The 16,335-nt window shown below is 42.0% G+C and overlaps 2 protein-coding genes across 5 annotated transcripts in view; both read right to left on the reverse strand.

The window, feature by feature from the left end:
- LOC133610933 (stonustoxin subunit beta-like) overlaps nucleotides 1-16,335 on the reverse strand; it is a 460,649-nt gene that overhangs the window by 379,203 nt on the left and 65,111 nt on the right. The window lies entirely within an intron of this gene.
- LOC133610928 (voltage-gated potassium channel KCNC1-like) overlaps nucleotides 1-16,335 on the reverse strand; it is a 142,831-nt gene that overhangs the window by 34,794 nt on the left and 91,702 nt on the right. Inside the window, exon 5 of one of the 3 annotated variants that reach the window (XM_061967698.2) lies at nucleotides 15,784-15,912. The exons of the other annotated variants lie outside the window; for them this stretch is intronic. Coding sequence (XP_061823682.1) covers nucleotides 15,791-15,912 — 122 coding nt within the window. The 3' untranslated portion in view covers nucleotides 15,784-15,790. The remainder of the gene's footprint in view (nucleotides 1-15,783; nucleotides 15,913-16,335) is intronic. 3 annotated transcript variants of the gene reach the window in all.

Here is a 16,335-nt window from a genome sequence, read left to right on the forward strand (position 1 = left end):
ACAACAACAAAAAAGAAGTTGCGCAAAGACACCTTAAAAAAGCGTTTATCTACAAAAGAAATCAGACCTGCAGCACACAAGGGCAACTTGGAATCCCTCTTTAAAAACAGGAGTGCTCACGTTGTATTATTTAAATATATTATGCAGGGACATGTTTGCTGTCCCTTAGTTACAAAATCCTGATTTGCTTTAAAGAGGGATTTGTTTGTGCTTATTTGTACAAAAGTATTATTTATACTCTAGTGTAGCAATGTCTGCTTACCTTGTACTTTTTTTTTTCCCCCGACATTACCTGCCTTTGTTTCTATTCTGGTGCAGGATGTGCAAAGTCTTTCAGTTACCAAGTGCAGCGCCCAGCTTCTATTTGTTTTTTTTTTTGTGTGTGTATTTTCTGCTCAGCAGTACAGGGAGCGAAGAAGCTTTTTAAGGGGCTACACTGTGCACTGGAAGCTTCGTCACACTGGGTCTGAGGAACAGTATTTCCGAAGCGTTACACGCCAACAGCACTGCATCTTTTTGGAGAGCAAAAAAAAAAAAAAGGCCATAAAGCACCGTGCTGCGGTGTTGCATTGAGCGACTTTAGCTTGTCGTCAGCGTGTTGTGTTTCCAGAGCTACTGTCCCCTTTGACCATCATGTCTCCCCTCACCCCGCGGACCTTGAGCCTTGGGGACATTTGCAGCTTTGAACAACACTGCCTTCAAAGTCACACATGAATAGAATGAATGGGCAAACATTTTGTGAACAAAAGTTGTTGGACACACCTTTTATAGACAATTAAAACGTCTTAGTGCCACCATTACTGTTGATTTAGCATATCTAACACTGTTAGTCAAAAGTTACTTAGACAATAACATTTCCAGTTAGTGGTTTTGCACTGTATGATCAGTGTCAGAGCTTGGTTCGCATTGCCGGCAGTAAGTCGGACACGTTTCCGGTGAGGGTTGGACTCCGCCAAGGCTGCCCTTTGTCACCGATTCTGTTCATAACTTTTATGGACAGAATTTCTAGGCGCAGTCAAGGCGTTGAGGGGATTCGGTTTGGTGGCTGCAGGATTAGGTCTCTGCTTTTTGCAGATGATGTGGTCCTGATGGCTTCATCTAGCCAGGATCTTCAGCTCTCACTGGATCGGTTCGCAGCTGAGTGTGAAGCGACTGGGATGAGAATCAGCACCTCCAAGTCCGAGTCCATGGTTCTCGCCCGGAAAAGGGTGGAGTGCCATCTCCGGGTTGGGGAGGAGATCTTGCCCCAAGTGGAGGAGTTCAAGTACCTCGGAGTCTTGTTCACGAGTGAGGGAAGAGTGGATCGTGAGATCGACAGGCGGATCGGTGCGGCGTCTTCAGTAATGCGGACGCTGTATCGATCCGTTGTGGTGAAGAAGGAGCTAAGCCGGAAGGCAAAGCTCTCAATTTACCGGTCGATCTACGTTCCCATCCTCACCTATGGTCATGAGCTTTGGGTTATGACCGAAAGGACAAGATCACGGGTACAAGCGGCCGAAATGAGTTTCCTCCGCCGGGTGGCGGGGCTCTCCCTTAGAGATAGGGTGAGAAGCTCTGTCATCCGGGGGGAGCTCAAAGTAAAGCCGCTGCTCCTCCACATCGAGAGGAGCCAGATGAGGTGGTTCGGGCATCTAGTCAGGATGCCACCCAAGCGCCTCCCTAGGGAGTTGTTTAGGGCACGTCCGACCGGTAGGAGGCCACGAGGAAGACCCAGGACACGTTGGGAAGACTATGTCTCCCGGCTGGCCTGGGAACGCCTCGGGATCCCCCGGGAGGAGCTGGACGAAGTGGCTGGGGAGAGGGAAGTCTGGGCTTCCCTGCTTAGGCTGCTTCCCCCGCGACCCGACCTCGGATAAGCGGAAGAAGATGGATGGATGGATGGATGGGTTTTGCACTTCCGATACGATACCAATATTGGAGCCTTGAGTACTGGCCGATACTAATATAAATCTGACATGATAAGATAGGAATCATACATACTTTTACTATTTCGTAGTGTGGAATGTTAGAAATGGCTTGATCTAGTGAAATTACTCAAATAACAATGTTTGGTATGGAACAAAAACACCAATGCTTTTAAAGGCCTACTGAAACCCACTACTACCGACCACGCAGTCTGATAGTTTATATATCAATGATGAAATCTTAACATTGCAACACATGCCAATACGGCCGGGTTAGCTTACTAAAGTGCAATTTAAAATTCCGCGCGAAATATCCTGCTGAAAACGTCTCGGTATGATGACGCCTACGTGTGACGTCACGGATTGTAGAGGACATTTTGGGACAGCATGGTGGCCAGCTATTAAGTCGTCTGTTTTCATCGCAAAATTCCACAGTATTCTGGACATCTGTGTTGGTGAATCTTTTGCAATTTGTTCAATGAACAATGGAGACAGCAAAGAAGAAAGCTGTAGGTGGGAAGCGGTGTATTGCGGCAGGTGTTGTGCCGGATAACGCACCCCCGCCGTAGAATGCACCCCTTGACGGATAACACAGCCGGTGTTTCATTGTTTACATTCCCGGAAGATGACAGTCAAGCTTTACCATTGGCCTGTGGAGAACTGGCACAACAGAGACTCTTACCAGGAGGACTTTGAGTTGGATGCGCAGACGCGGTACCGTGAGTACGCATGCAGCTGCGGCTTCCAAACATTTGATCGCTTGCCCGTACGTGCGTGCCGCTATGTGCATGTCACGTATGTAACTTTGGGGACTTTGGGGAAATATATGTGCTGTATGAACTTTGGGGAGGTGAACGGTACTTTGGGCTGTGGGATTGAGTGTGTTGTGCAGGTGTTTGAGTTGTATTGGCGGGTTATATGGACGGGAGGGGGGAGGTGTTTGTTATGCGGGATTAATTTGTGGCATATTAAATATAAGCCTGGTTGTGTTGTGGCTAATAGAGTATATATATGTCTTGTGTTTATTTACTGTTTTAGTCATTCCCAGCTGAATATCAGGTCCCACCCGCCTCTCACAGCATCTTCCCTATCAGAATCGCTCCCACTGCCCTCTAGTCCTTCACTCTCACTTTCCTCATCCACAAATCTTCTATCCTCGCTCAAATTAATGGGGAAATCGTCGCTTTCTCGGTCCGAATCGCTCTCGCTGCTGGTGGCCATGATTGTAAACAATGTGCGGATGTGAGGAGCTCCACAACCTGTGACGTCACGCTACTCGTCTGCTACTTCCGGTACAGGTAAGACTTTTTTATCAGCGACCAAAAGTTGGGAACTTTATCGTCGATGTTCTCTATTAAATCCTTTCAGCAAAAATATGGCAATATCGCGAAATGATCAAGTATGACACATAGAATGGACCTGCTATCCCCGTTTAAATAAGAAAATCGCATTTCAGTAGGCCTTTAAGGTGGAGTGTTAATTTGTTCAATTAAGATCATGAGGCAGTAAGTTGAATGATGCAGACACGATTATTACTGGATACGTTCTAATACGCTTCTACCTTGGAAGGTTTGAATCTGATAAGTAATATGCAACTGTAATTATTTGATACCTCTTTATAGTGACAGATGTGATGTTTCAGACTGCAATATTGTTCAATTAGGGCACGATTATGTATGTCTAGTTTGTGTGGTATTGTGTGCTTAGCTGTTGTGTAGCTGCTAGCCAACCATGTTTACCTTTTTGTAAATGACTTCATAGAAATCCTTTTTTTTGTACAAAACCCAAAACCAGTGAAGTTGGTACGTTGTGTAAATGGTAAATAAAAAGAGAATACAATGATTTGCAAATCTTTTTCAACTTATATTCAAATGAATAGACTGCAAAGACAAGATACTTAATGTTCGAACTGAGAAACTTAATTTATTTTTGAAAATAATCATTTACTTAGAATTTAATGGCAGCAACACATTGCAAAATAGTTGGCACAGGGGCATTTTTACCACTGTGTTACATGGCCTTTCCTTTTAACAACACTCAGTAAATGTTTGGGAACTGAGGAGACACATTTTTGAAGATTTTCAGGGGGAATTCTTTCCCATTCTTGCTTGATGTACAGCTTAAGTTGTTCAACAGTCCTGGGGTCTCCGTTGTGGTATTTTAGGCTTCATAATGTGCCACACATTTTCAATGGGAGACAGGTCTGGACTACAGGCAGGCCGGTCTAGTACCCGCACTTTTTTACTAAGAAGCCACGCTGTTGCTGAAATAAGCAGGGGCGTCCATGAAAAGGACGTTGCTTGGATGGCAACATAAGTTGCTCCAAAACCTGTATGTACCTTTCAGCATTAATGGCGCCTTCACAGATGTGTAAGTTACCCATGCCTTGGGCACTAATACACCCCCATACCAAAAACTAACACATTTTACCAGTTCGAACGTTAAGTATCTTGTCTTTGCAGTCTATTCAATTGAATATAGGTTGAAAAGGATTTGCAAATCATTGTATTCTCTTTTTATTTACAATTTACACAATGTGCCAACTTCACTGGTTTTGGGTATGTACTTATTGGAAGACATTAAAATGCTAACTGGCTGTCCAGATTTGCACAGGTAAGCGTGCTGCAGGACTGCATGTATCAGTGCTTATAATTAGGGACGGCGTGGCGCAGTGGAAGAATGGCTATGCGCGACCCGAGGGTCACTGGTTCAATCCCCACCTAGTCCCAACCTCGTCATGTCCGTTGTGTCCTGAGCAAGACACTTCACCCTTGCTCCTGATGGGTGCTGGTTAGCGCCTTGCATGGCAGCTCCCTCCATCAGTGTGTGAATGTGTGTGTGAATGGGTAAATGTGGAAGTAGTGTCAAAGCGCTTTGAGTACCTTGAAGGTAGAAAAGCGCTATACAAGTACAACCCATTTATTTATTTATATTTTACAAGCAAGCTGATATTGTCCGATACTTTTGCTGATATTGGACTGATATCAATATCAATATCATCCCCTACTTTGAATTATGATTTAAGTGTATATACTTAATTTAAGAGGTTTCACAAAAATATTTGACCATTTTAGAAAAACCCTACCATTGTTGACTGGTGACTTTATTCAAATAAAAATATAAAGCCTATATAAATTAAAAAATGCAACACAAAAAAGGCAACTATTAAGTGTGCTCTTACCTTACAATACACAAAGTGTATTGTTTAATTTAATTTCTCTTTTGAAATTCAAAATATATTACATATTTACTTTTTTTATTATTATATTTTGTATTAAATTAAACTATTACTATTAGTACAACAAATATAATGAATGTAAAATAATATAGGTTTTTATTATTTTATAGCCCATATGTATACTATATATTTTATAAAAACTAGGGATGTCCGATAAAGGCTTTTTCCCGATATCCGATATTCCGATATTGTCCAACTTTTAATTACCGATACCGACATCAACCTATACCAATATCAACCGATACCGATGCATACAGTCGTGGAATTAACACATTATTACGCCTAATTTGGACAACCAGGTATGGTGAAGATAAGGTCCTTTTTTAAAAAAACTAATAAAATAAAATAAGATAAATAAATTAAAAACATTTTCTTGAATAAAAAAGAAAGTAAAACAATATAAAAACAGTTGCATAGAAACTAGTAATTCATGAAAATGAGTCAAATTAACTGTTAAAGGTTAGTATTATTAGTGGACCAGCAGCACGCACAATCATGTGTGCTTACGGACTGTATCCCTTGCAGACTGTATTGATATATATTGATATATAATGTAGGAACCAGAATATTAATAACAGAAAGAAACAACCCTTTTGTGCGAATGAGTGTGAATGAGTGTAAATGGGGGAGGAAGGTTTTTTGGGTTAGTGTACTAATTGTAAGTGTATCTTGTGTTTATGTTGATTTAATAAATAAAAAAATAAAAAAAATTAAAAAAAACGATACTGATAATAAAAAAAACGATACCGATAATTTACGATATTACATTTTAAAGCATTTATCGGGCCTGCCGATATTATCGGACATCTCTAATAAAAACAATTATTGAAATGTAGTTTAAAAAAAAAAATTCCTTAGAATAAGAACAATTTCTTATGTAGAGTTGCCGTATTTATGTGTATTTTTTTTAACTCTACTTTATAGGTAGTGTCCAATATAGGCAATATAACTTTAAAAAAAACAAAAATCTATTGGAGGCCAAAGAGCCAGGTGTTCCAATACTTTTGCCCATACAGTGTTTGTTTTTTTGGGTTTTTTTGTAACACATGGGCAACATCTGTGACCTGTGCAAAAGTGCATGCACAATTATAAATTGAGTTTGTAATCAAGGCACAAATATTGTTGTATTTTATTTACCAAGGCTGGGACCCGTTAGGAGAGGGGAGTCACACTGCTGAACACACTTTGGTGGGAAACAAAACGTCTTAAAAAAAAGAAATAAAAAGTAAGCCACACACACACACACACGACAACACGAACACGACACTCAGACGGCAGTCGAGAGGACAAAGACACAGTGTGTGCGTATTAAAAACATGTAGGAATGAAAGAGCCCACATACACACGCGTGATATGACACAACCTGAAGGGAGAGACAACAACAACAACAACAACAACAACAAGAGGCACGTCAGACGACAACAAAGTGAAGCCCACCCCCCCACCCCTTTCTTCTTCTTCTTCAACAATGGCCTTTTAATGCAGTTGCATGGTACGCACTAGAGATGCGCGGTTTGCGGACACAACCGCGGAGTCCGCGGATTATCCGCAGATCGGGCGGATGAAATTTAAAAAAATAAGATTTTATCCGCTCGCGGGTCGGGTCGGGCGGATTAATTAGATTTTTTTTTTTTTTTTTTTTTTTTTTTTTTTTTGCGGGTGGCAGTTAAACCAATTCGGAAATATATATACATAGTTAAATGTTGTTACCCACATACGAAAAACGAGCAGGCACCTGCAGCATATGCCACAACAGAAGAAAAAAAAAAAAAGAGATGGACACTTTTACGGAGCGGAGAAGGGACGCCTCGCCGGGGTCCGGGACCGAGGCCCCTTCCCCCGAGAGGGCCCCACCGGGAGCCGTAGCTGAGGCGATCCGCGAGAAGGGCCCGACGCACGTCCAGTGTCACTACCGCGCCCACCGCACCGACACCCCGCCTCGTCCGCTTTTGCCACGGCCGGCGTCACGCGCAGCAGGTAAGCAGCTTACCTGCCCGCCACCCCCGTGGCCGGGGGCTCGTAACATGGGTCACTCCGCGCGCTCCGCCCGCGCAGCTTACCTGCTTGCCACCCCTGTTGCCGGGGGCGCGTAACAGGGGTCACTCTGCGCGCAGTGCGCTCACGAAAGGGGTGGGGCTCACCCTGGTTGATATAGAGAGCAGGACGGTGGCCATGGAAGTCGGAACCCGCTAAGGGAGTGTGTAACAACCCACCTGCCGAATCAACTAGCCCTGAAAATGGATGGCGCTGGAGCGTGGGCCCATACCTGGCCGTCGCCGGCAGCGAGACGCGCTTGGAGGTGCGCTCAGCGCGGCTCCCATATGATTGCGCACTGGTGTGCGTCTGGGTCGTGACAGCGTGGCACGCGCAAGTCTGTGCTGCGTTGGATCAGTCTCCTTTCTTTAACAGGCAAAAGCTTTATAACCTCACCATACCTGCCAACTTTTAAATCAGAAAAACCTAGTAGCCAGGGTCCAAGGGCCGCAGGCCCCGGTAGGTCCAGGACAAAGTCCTGGTGGAGGGTTCAGGGCTTCGCCCCCCGACGCAAAATGATTATTAGCATTCAGACAGGTTAAAATGTTGCTAAAACCATCACTTTTCTATCAGTCACAGTGACTTTTCAAAACAAAAATATTACAGCAAAAATCATATGGGTTGATTGACATGTTTATTCTGTAAGCTAACTTCAATAGTTTGAAATTATTTTGACAGTTAATGCCAGTTATCCTGTCAACCTTTCACAAGACTTCAATTTGTTAATTGAAAGTATAAATAGTATAAACACTTTTAACAGTATGTCGTGCTGTGAAATACAGCCGACAGGATGGCGCACCAAACACGAAGCAAGGCCATGCTGCAGGAGAACAAAGGACTTCTTTCATTTAAGGTTTGTGATAAACCATCAAACTCATTCGTTAAAAGGACTCTATAGTAATATAAAGCGAATTTTTCTGGACATTATCATGCAAGAAAAGTTTATTTTTGGGATCGCGATCACCGCGTAATGATTTTTAAAGGTTGCATTACAAACATGTAACTGTCCCATGTGATCAGCCAGTGCGATTGGAAGTCCATGCTCAATTATTGCCTCCGTAAATAAAACTTCGGCATTTATCACATCCAAAGAATCTGTTTGGGCGACGAAAAACGTTGAAAGTTTTCCACTTGTATCGCTAGCAACGGCATTAGACTTGTGTTTTTTTGTCCCAACGTGGTCTTTTACATCACTAATTCCTCCGTGTCCGATCGAAAAATCTTGTCTGCACAAGGTGCAATTCGCGTAGTTTTCACCCTTTTTTTTAATTTTTTTTTATTAATATTAGATATATAACATCGGGCGGATGGCGGGCGGGTGCAGTTCTGATCAAACGTTACATCGGGTGGATGGCGGATGGTTGACGACTTTCTGCCGCGGTTGCGGATGAAATAAATTGCCTATCCGCGCATCTCTAGTACGCACACTTTTCTTTTCTTCCCACTTACACACACAAGATCACAAAGCAGTTTGTGTAGCATATTGTGACACTTTTTTTTTTTTGCACAGTTCACAAAGAGAGCAAACCATATGCAGCTTATGGGATTGGGCTGAGGTTAGGTTTTTTTTTGTTGTTTTTTTATGGTGATAGTCAACCTAACCTTAGCTCAAGAGTTTGCACACTTCAGGACACTGCAGGGACGTCTCATGTCATGAGGAGTGCATGTGTGTGTGTGTGTGTGTGTGTGTGTGTGTGTGTGTGTGTGTGTGTGTGTGTGTGTGTGTGTGTGTGTGTGTGGGCAATGCTTACTTTAGGGGACCTCTGACGATATGGGGACAAAAAAACAGGTCCCCTAAAGGGAAACCTTTTTAAATGATAGTCAGATCCATTCTGTATTCTGAGGATCATGTCATATTTAATTTGAACTTTTTTATTGTTTTATTCACGTACAAATTGGTGTGAATTATGCAAAATTATTTGAATTTGGTCCCCATGAACCATATCAACTCTTTTCCCCCAGGGTCCCCAGTAAGAATGATCAGCAACATTACTTCATCAATCCAGAGATTTAAAGACGTGTATGAGCTAACTGGGCAGTGGTCATCCATCCATCCAGCCATCCATTTTCTACCGCCTGTCCCTTTGGGGGTTGCGAGGGGTGCTGGAGCCTATCTCAGCTAACATTTTACCTAATTTTGTTATGCCTCCACAACCTGTAGAAAGGTTGGTCCCCACAAGTGATGATCAAAAACTTGGTCCCCATTCCAAAAGATAACCAGTGTGTGTGTGTGTGTGTGTGTGTGTGTGTGTGTGTGTGTGTGTGTGTGTGTGTGTGTGTGAGACATTCTTTTTGTATACAAGTGGTGCTGCCGCACTGCAATAGCATGCTATATGATGGAGATGGAGTTGTATGGAAGTTGTATGGAACATATAAACCCGTTTATATGTGGTTTTATATATATACAGGTAAAAGCCAGTAAATTAGAATATTTTTAAAAACTTGATTTATTTCAGTAATTGCATTCAAAAGGTGTAACTTGTACATTATATTTATTCATTGCACACAGACTGATGCATTCAAATGTTTATTTCATTTAATTTTGATGATTTGAAGTGGCAACAAATGAAAATCCAAAATTCCGTGTGTCACAAAATTAGAATATTACTTAAGGCTAATACAAAAAAGGGATTTTTAGAAATGTTGGCCAACTGAAAAGTATGAAAATGAAAAATATGAGCATGTACAATACTCAATACTTGGTTGGAGCTCCTTTTGCCTCAATTACTGCGTTAATGCGGCGTGGCATGGAGTCGATGAGTTTCTGGCACTGCTCAGGTGTTATGAGAGCCCAGGTTGCTCTGATAATGGCCTTCAACTCTTCTGCGTTTTTGGGTCTGGCATTCTGCATCTTCCTTTTCACAATACCCCACAGATTTTCTATGGGGCTAAGGTCAGGGGAGTTGGCGGGCCAATTTAGAACAGAAATACCATGGTCTGTAAACCAGGCACGGGTAGATTTTGCGCTGTGTGCAGGCGCCAAGTCCTGTTGGAACTTGAAATCTCCATCTCCATAGAGCAGGTCAGCAGCAGGAAGCATGAAGTGCTCTAAAACTTGCTGGTAGACGGCTGCGTTGACCCTGGATCTCAGGAAACAGAGTGGACCGACACCAGCAGATGACATGGCACCCCAAACCATCACTGATGGTGGAAACTTTACACTAGACTTCAGGCAACGTGGATCCTGTGCCTCTCCTGTCTTCCTCCAGACTCTGGGACCTCGATTTCCAAAGGAAATGCAAAATTTGCATGGTTGGGTGATGGTTTGGGGTGCCATGTCATCTGCTGGTGTCGGTCCACTCTGTTTCCTGAGATACAGGGTCAACGCAGCCGTCTACCAGCAAGTTTTAGAGCACTTCATGCTTCCTGCTGCTGACCTGCTCTATGGAGATGGAGATTTCAAGTTCCAACAGGACTTGGCGCCTGCACACAGCGCAAAATCTACCCGTGTCTGGTTTACGGACCATGGTATTTCTGTTCTAAATTGGCCCGCCAACTCCCCTGACCTTATCCCCATAGAAAATCTGTGGGGTATTGTGAAAAGGAAGATGCAGAATGCCAGACCCAAAAACGCAGAAGAGTTGAAGGCCACTATCAGAGCAACCTGGGCTCTCATAACACCTGAGCAGTGCCAGAAACTCATCGACTCCATGCCACGCCGCATTAACGCAGTAATTGAGGCAAAAGGAGCTCCAACCAAGTATTGAGTATTGTACATGCTCATATTTTTCATTTTCATACTTTTCAGTTGGCCAACATTTCTAAAAATCCCTTTTTTGTATTAGCCTTAAGTAATATTCTAATTTTGTGACACACGGAATTTTGGATTTTCTTTTGTTGCCACTTCAAATCATCAAAATTAAATGAAATAAACATTTGAATGCATCAGTCTGTGTGCAATGAATAAATATAATGTACAAGTTACACCTTTTGAATGCAATTACTGAAATAAATCAAGTTTTTCAAAATATTCTAATTTACTGGCTTTTACCTGTATGTGTATATATATTTTCTAATTCTGTTTTGCACAGTCTTGGAGTCAACATGTACATAGTGTCATGTACATAGTGTATATACCCCTACCCCATTTTTTGTATATCGGTATGATGTTTTTCAAATCACCGGACATGTATACTGTGTATATGTACATCATTTATCCATTTTTTTAACGTCATTTTTTATATACATGTTACAGGTTATATACAGTATGTATCAAATGTGATGAATATTTAATGGACCACAATGAAAACAAGCCTTTTGGCTTTTTGTGCCGCCCATTTGCCTTTTTAAAGCATGACATGGATTCAATTCTTTAAGGTGTTAATAAACTTCTCAATCAATTAATCAATCAAACAACAAATTCTTCTCTACTAAAGAGGAGACATATAACCTTAGAGGAAAATCTCATTTAAAAACATTTGCATGCACGTGCAACACTTAGAACCTTTAGCATATCAGTATGTGGAATTAAATTATGGGATGGATTACGTAAAGAAGTTAAACAAAGTACTGACATGATCCAGTTTAAGAGGTTGTTCAAATTAACAGTGCTTACAAAGTGCAAAGAAGAAGAATTATGAATTATTGAAAATAAGATATTCCTTCATCTCAGTAGGTGTATCATGACCGACTTAATTGACTTAATGCTAACTATTTACGCTAGTTTTGCTACCGTTTTCCCTTAGAGTCGTGTAACTTAGTACGTGACACTTGTATACTGTTAGCATGCAAACGTAAGCATGCTAACATTAAAGTGCTAACTTTCTTTGCTAAATGTACTCATGTTTCTCTATTTCCCCGGCCATACACCTTAGAGTCATATAACTTGGTATGTGACACGTACTAACTATTATCATGCTCACGTTAGCTTGCTAGCATGCTAACATTAGTATGCTCACTTTTTCTCGCTAGTTTTGCTAAGGTCATAAAACTTGGTATGTGACACTTGTTACCTGTTAGCATGCAAGCAATAGCATGCTAGCAAGCTAACTTAAGCATGCTAACTTTTTCTACTAATTTTACTTTTTTTTTTCCTATTTCCGCAGCCATTCACCTTTGAGTCGTACACCTTGGTATATGAAACATGCCGACTGTTATCATGCTATCTTTAGCGCACATGCTACGTGTTATCATTTTTGTGCAAACATGCTACTGTTTTAGGCTAGCTCTGTGGCTCATTTTGTACAGCGACACCTAAAACTCCCGGATTCAGACACTCGGCACCATCTAATAAGTACGCCGGCTTTCTTTGCTAAATGTACTCATGTTTCTCTATTTCCCCAGCCATACACTTTTAGAGTCATACAACTTGGTATGTGACACAAACTATTATCATGCTCACGTTAGCTTACTAGCATGCTAACATTAGCATGCTCACTTTTTCTCGCTAGTTTTGCTAAGGTCATAATACTTGGTATGTGACACTTGTTACCTGTTAGCATGCAAGCAATAGCATGCTAGCAAGCTAACTTAAGCACGCTAACTTTTTCTTCTAGTTTTACTTTTTTTTTTCCTATTTCCGCAGCCAAACCCCTTTGAGTCGTACACCTTGGTATATGAAACATGCCGACTGTTATCATGCTATCTTTAGCGCACATGCTACGTGTTATCATTTTTGTGCAAACATGCTACTGTTTTAGGTTAGCTCTGTGGCTCATTTTGTACAGCGACACCTAAAACTCCCGGATTCAGACACTCGGCACCATCTAATAAGTACGGCGGCTTTCTTTGCTAAATGTACTCATGTTTCTCTATTTCCCCAGCCATACACTTTTAGAGTCATACAACTTGGTATGTGACACAAACTATTATCATGCTCACGTTAGCTTGCTAGCATGCTAACATTAGCATGCTCACTTTTTCTAGCTAGTTTTGCAACAGTTTTACCCAAGGTCATAATACTTGGTATGTGACACTTGCTACATGTTGGCATGCAAACAATAGCATGCTAGCAAGCTAACTTAAGCACGCTAACTTTTTCTTCTAGTTTTACTTTTTTTTTTCCTATTTCCGCAGCCAAACCCCTTTGAGTCGTACACCTTGGTATATGAAACATGCCGACTGTTATCATGCTATTGTTAGCGCACATGCTACGTGTTATCATTTTTGTGTAAACATGCTACTGTTTTAGGCTAGCTCTGTGGCTCATTTTGTACAGCGACACCTAAAACTCCCGGATTCAGACACTCGGCACCATCTAATAAGTACGCCGGCTTTCTTTGCTAAATGTACTCATGTTTCTCTATTTCCCCAGCCATACACTTTTAGAGTCATACAACTTGGTATGTGACACAAACTATTATCATGCTCACGTTAGCTTGCTAGCATGCTAACATTAGCATGCTCACTTTTTCTAGCCAGTTTTGCAACCGTTTCGTCTAAGGTCATAAAACTTGGTATGTGACACTTGTTAACTGTTAGCATGCAAACGATAGCATGCTAGTAAGCTAACTTAGGCTTGCTAACTTTTTCATCTATTTTTACACTTTTTTTTCTATTTCCGCAGCCAAACACCTTTGAGTATTTCAACTTGGTATATGAAACATGCCGACTGTTATCATGCTATCGTTAGCGCACATGCTACGTGTTATCATTTTTGTGTAAACATGCTACTGTTTTAGGCTAGCTCCGTAAAACAGACACTCGGCACCATCTAATAAGTACGGCGGCTTCCAGCGACCCCCGGCCAGAGGTCCAGGGCACAGATAGCAGGCCCATCAAAATTTTCTAGTTATACATTACAAAACTGCTGCATTAATCATTCACGGATGTCATTGTGCTACAAAAAGAAGTCAGTATATGAATGTATATACAGGTAAAAGCCAGTAAATTAGAATATTTTGAAAAACTTGATTTATTTCAGTAATTGCATTCAAAAGGTGTAACTTGTACATTATATTTATTCATTGCACACAGACTGATGCATTCAAATGTTTATTTCATTTAATTTTGATGATTTGAAGTGGCAACAAATGAAAATCCAAAATTCCGTGTGTCACAAAATTAGAATATTACTTAAGGCTAATACAAATAAGGGATTTTTAGAAATGTTGGCCAACTGAAAAGTATGAAAATGAAAAATATGAGCATGTACAATACTCAATACTTGGTTGGAGCTCCTTTTGCCTCAATTACTGCGTTAATGCGGCGTGGCATGGAGTCGATGAGTTTCTGGCACTGCTCAGGTGTTATGAGAGCCCAGGTTGCTCTGATAGTGGCCTTCAACTCTTCTGCGTTTTTGGGTCTGGCATTCTGCATCTTCCTTTTCACAATACCCCACAGATTTTCTATGGGGCTAAGGTCAGGGGAGTTGGCGGGCCAATTTAGAACAGAAATACCATGGTCCGTAAACCAGGCACGGGTAGATTTTGCGCTGTGTGCAGGCGCCAAGTCCTGTTGGAACTTGAAATCTCCATCTCCATAGAGCAGGTCAGCAGCAGGAAGCATGAAGTGCTCTAAAACTTGCTGGTAGACGGCTGCGTTGACCCTGGATCTCAGGAAACAGAGTGGACCGACACCAGCAGATGACATGGCACCCCAAACCATCACTGATGGTGGAAACTTTACACTAGACTTCAGGCAACGTGGATCCTGTGCCTCTCCTGTCTTCCTCCAGACTCTGGGACCTTGATTTCCAAAGGAAATGCAAAATTTGCATGGTTGGGTGATGGTTTGGGGTGCCATGTCATCTGCTGGTGTCGGTCCACTCTGTTTCCTGAGATCCAGGGTCAACGCAGCCGTCTACCAGCAAGTTTTAGAGCACTTCATGCTTCCTGCTGCTGACCTGCTCTATGGAGATGGAGATTTCAAGTTCCAACAGGACTTGGCGCCTGCACACAGCGCAAAATCTACCCGTGCCTGGTTTACGGACCATGGTATTTCTGTTCTAAATTGGCCCGCCAACTCCCCTGACCTTAGCCCCATAGAAAATCTGTGGGGTATTGTGAAAAGGAAGATGCAGAATGCCAGACCCAAAAACGCAGAAGAGTTGAAGGCCACTATCAGAGCAACCTGGGCTCTCATAACACCTGAGCAGTGCCAGAAACTCATCGACTCCATGCCACGCCGCATTAACGCAGTAATTGAGGCAAAAGGAGCTCCAACCAAGTATTGAGTATTGTACATGCTCATATTTTTCATTTTCATACTTTTCAGTTGGCCAACATTTCTAAAAATCCCTTTTTTGTATTAGCCTTAAGTAATATTCTAATTTTGTGACACACGGAATTTTGGATTTTCATTTGTTGCCACTTCAAATCATCAAAATTAAATGAAATAAACATTTGAATGCATCAGTCTGTGTGCAATGAATAAATATAATGTACAAGTTACACCTTTTGAATGCAATTACTGAAATAAATCAAGTTTTTCAAAATATTCTAATTTACTGGCTTTTACCTGTATTTGTAAAAGGGGTAGGATTAAACAAGCTTCGCTTCTTCCTACTCCTTTTCAGACATGATGTAAAGTGAAATGATATGACATTGTGTGATGTATTATGCTGTAAGTATGTCCATGTTCGAAATAAACTAAGGAAAGAAAAGTGTAGCTACTGCACCTACGGGCTGTTGCCGTATTTGTTTGGATTTTATTTTTCTGCATCGTTACCTCTGGTCTACGGTTTGATCCAGGAGGAGGTGGAGTTTGCATTGAGGTCCTGCTGTAACAGAGACCCTTCCATCTTATACCAATCCTCAGTCAGAGGGGAGTCTGGGCTGGGTGCCAGGGCTGCTGCCTCTAGTTTGTTGTCAACAAGGGGGGTGTTGAAAAGTTTGAAGGGAGTGTGAGGGAGTGTTTGGGTGCATGGTGGCGGTAGCAGTGATTGGTGGTGGTTTGATTGCGATGAGTAGTAGATGGGTGAAGGTGTTAGGTCATGAGCACAAAGGTGATGATGTAGAAATGAAAAAGGGGGCAGGGGAGGGGTAGGGTGGGTTGGTGTGGCACAAAGGGGATGAGAAATGGATGTATGGAATTTATTTAAGGGGAATGGGCGGGGAGGTTAGGATAAGGGAAGAAATTAAAAGGGGTAATAAGAAGGGTCGGGAGAGAAAGAGTACGAGAAGTAAATTAATGCATGGTCAACTGTCTGAGTCCAGAAGACAGAGAAAGACTGTTCATGAGCATGGATGGACACGCAACCAAACACACGGACACCATGGA

This window comes from Nerophis lumbriciformis, linkage group LG11 (assembly GCF_033978685.3).
Source record: "Nerophis lumbriciformis linkage group LG11, RoL_Nlum_v2.1, whole genome shotgun sequence".
Classification (NCBI taxonomy): Eukaryota; Metazoa; Chordata; class Actinopteri; order Syngnathiformes; family Syngnathidae; genus Nerophis; species Nerophis lumbriciformis.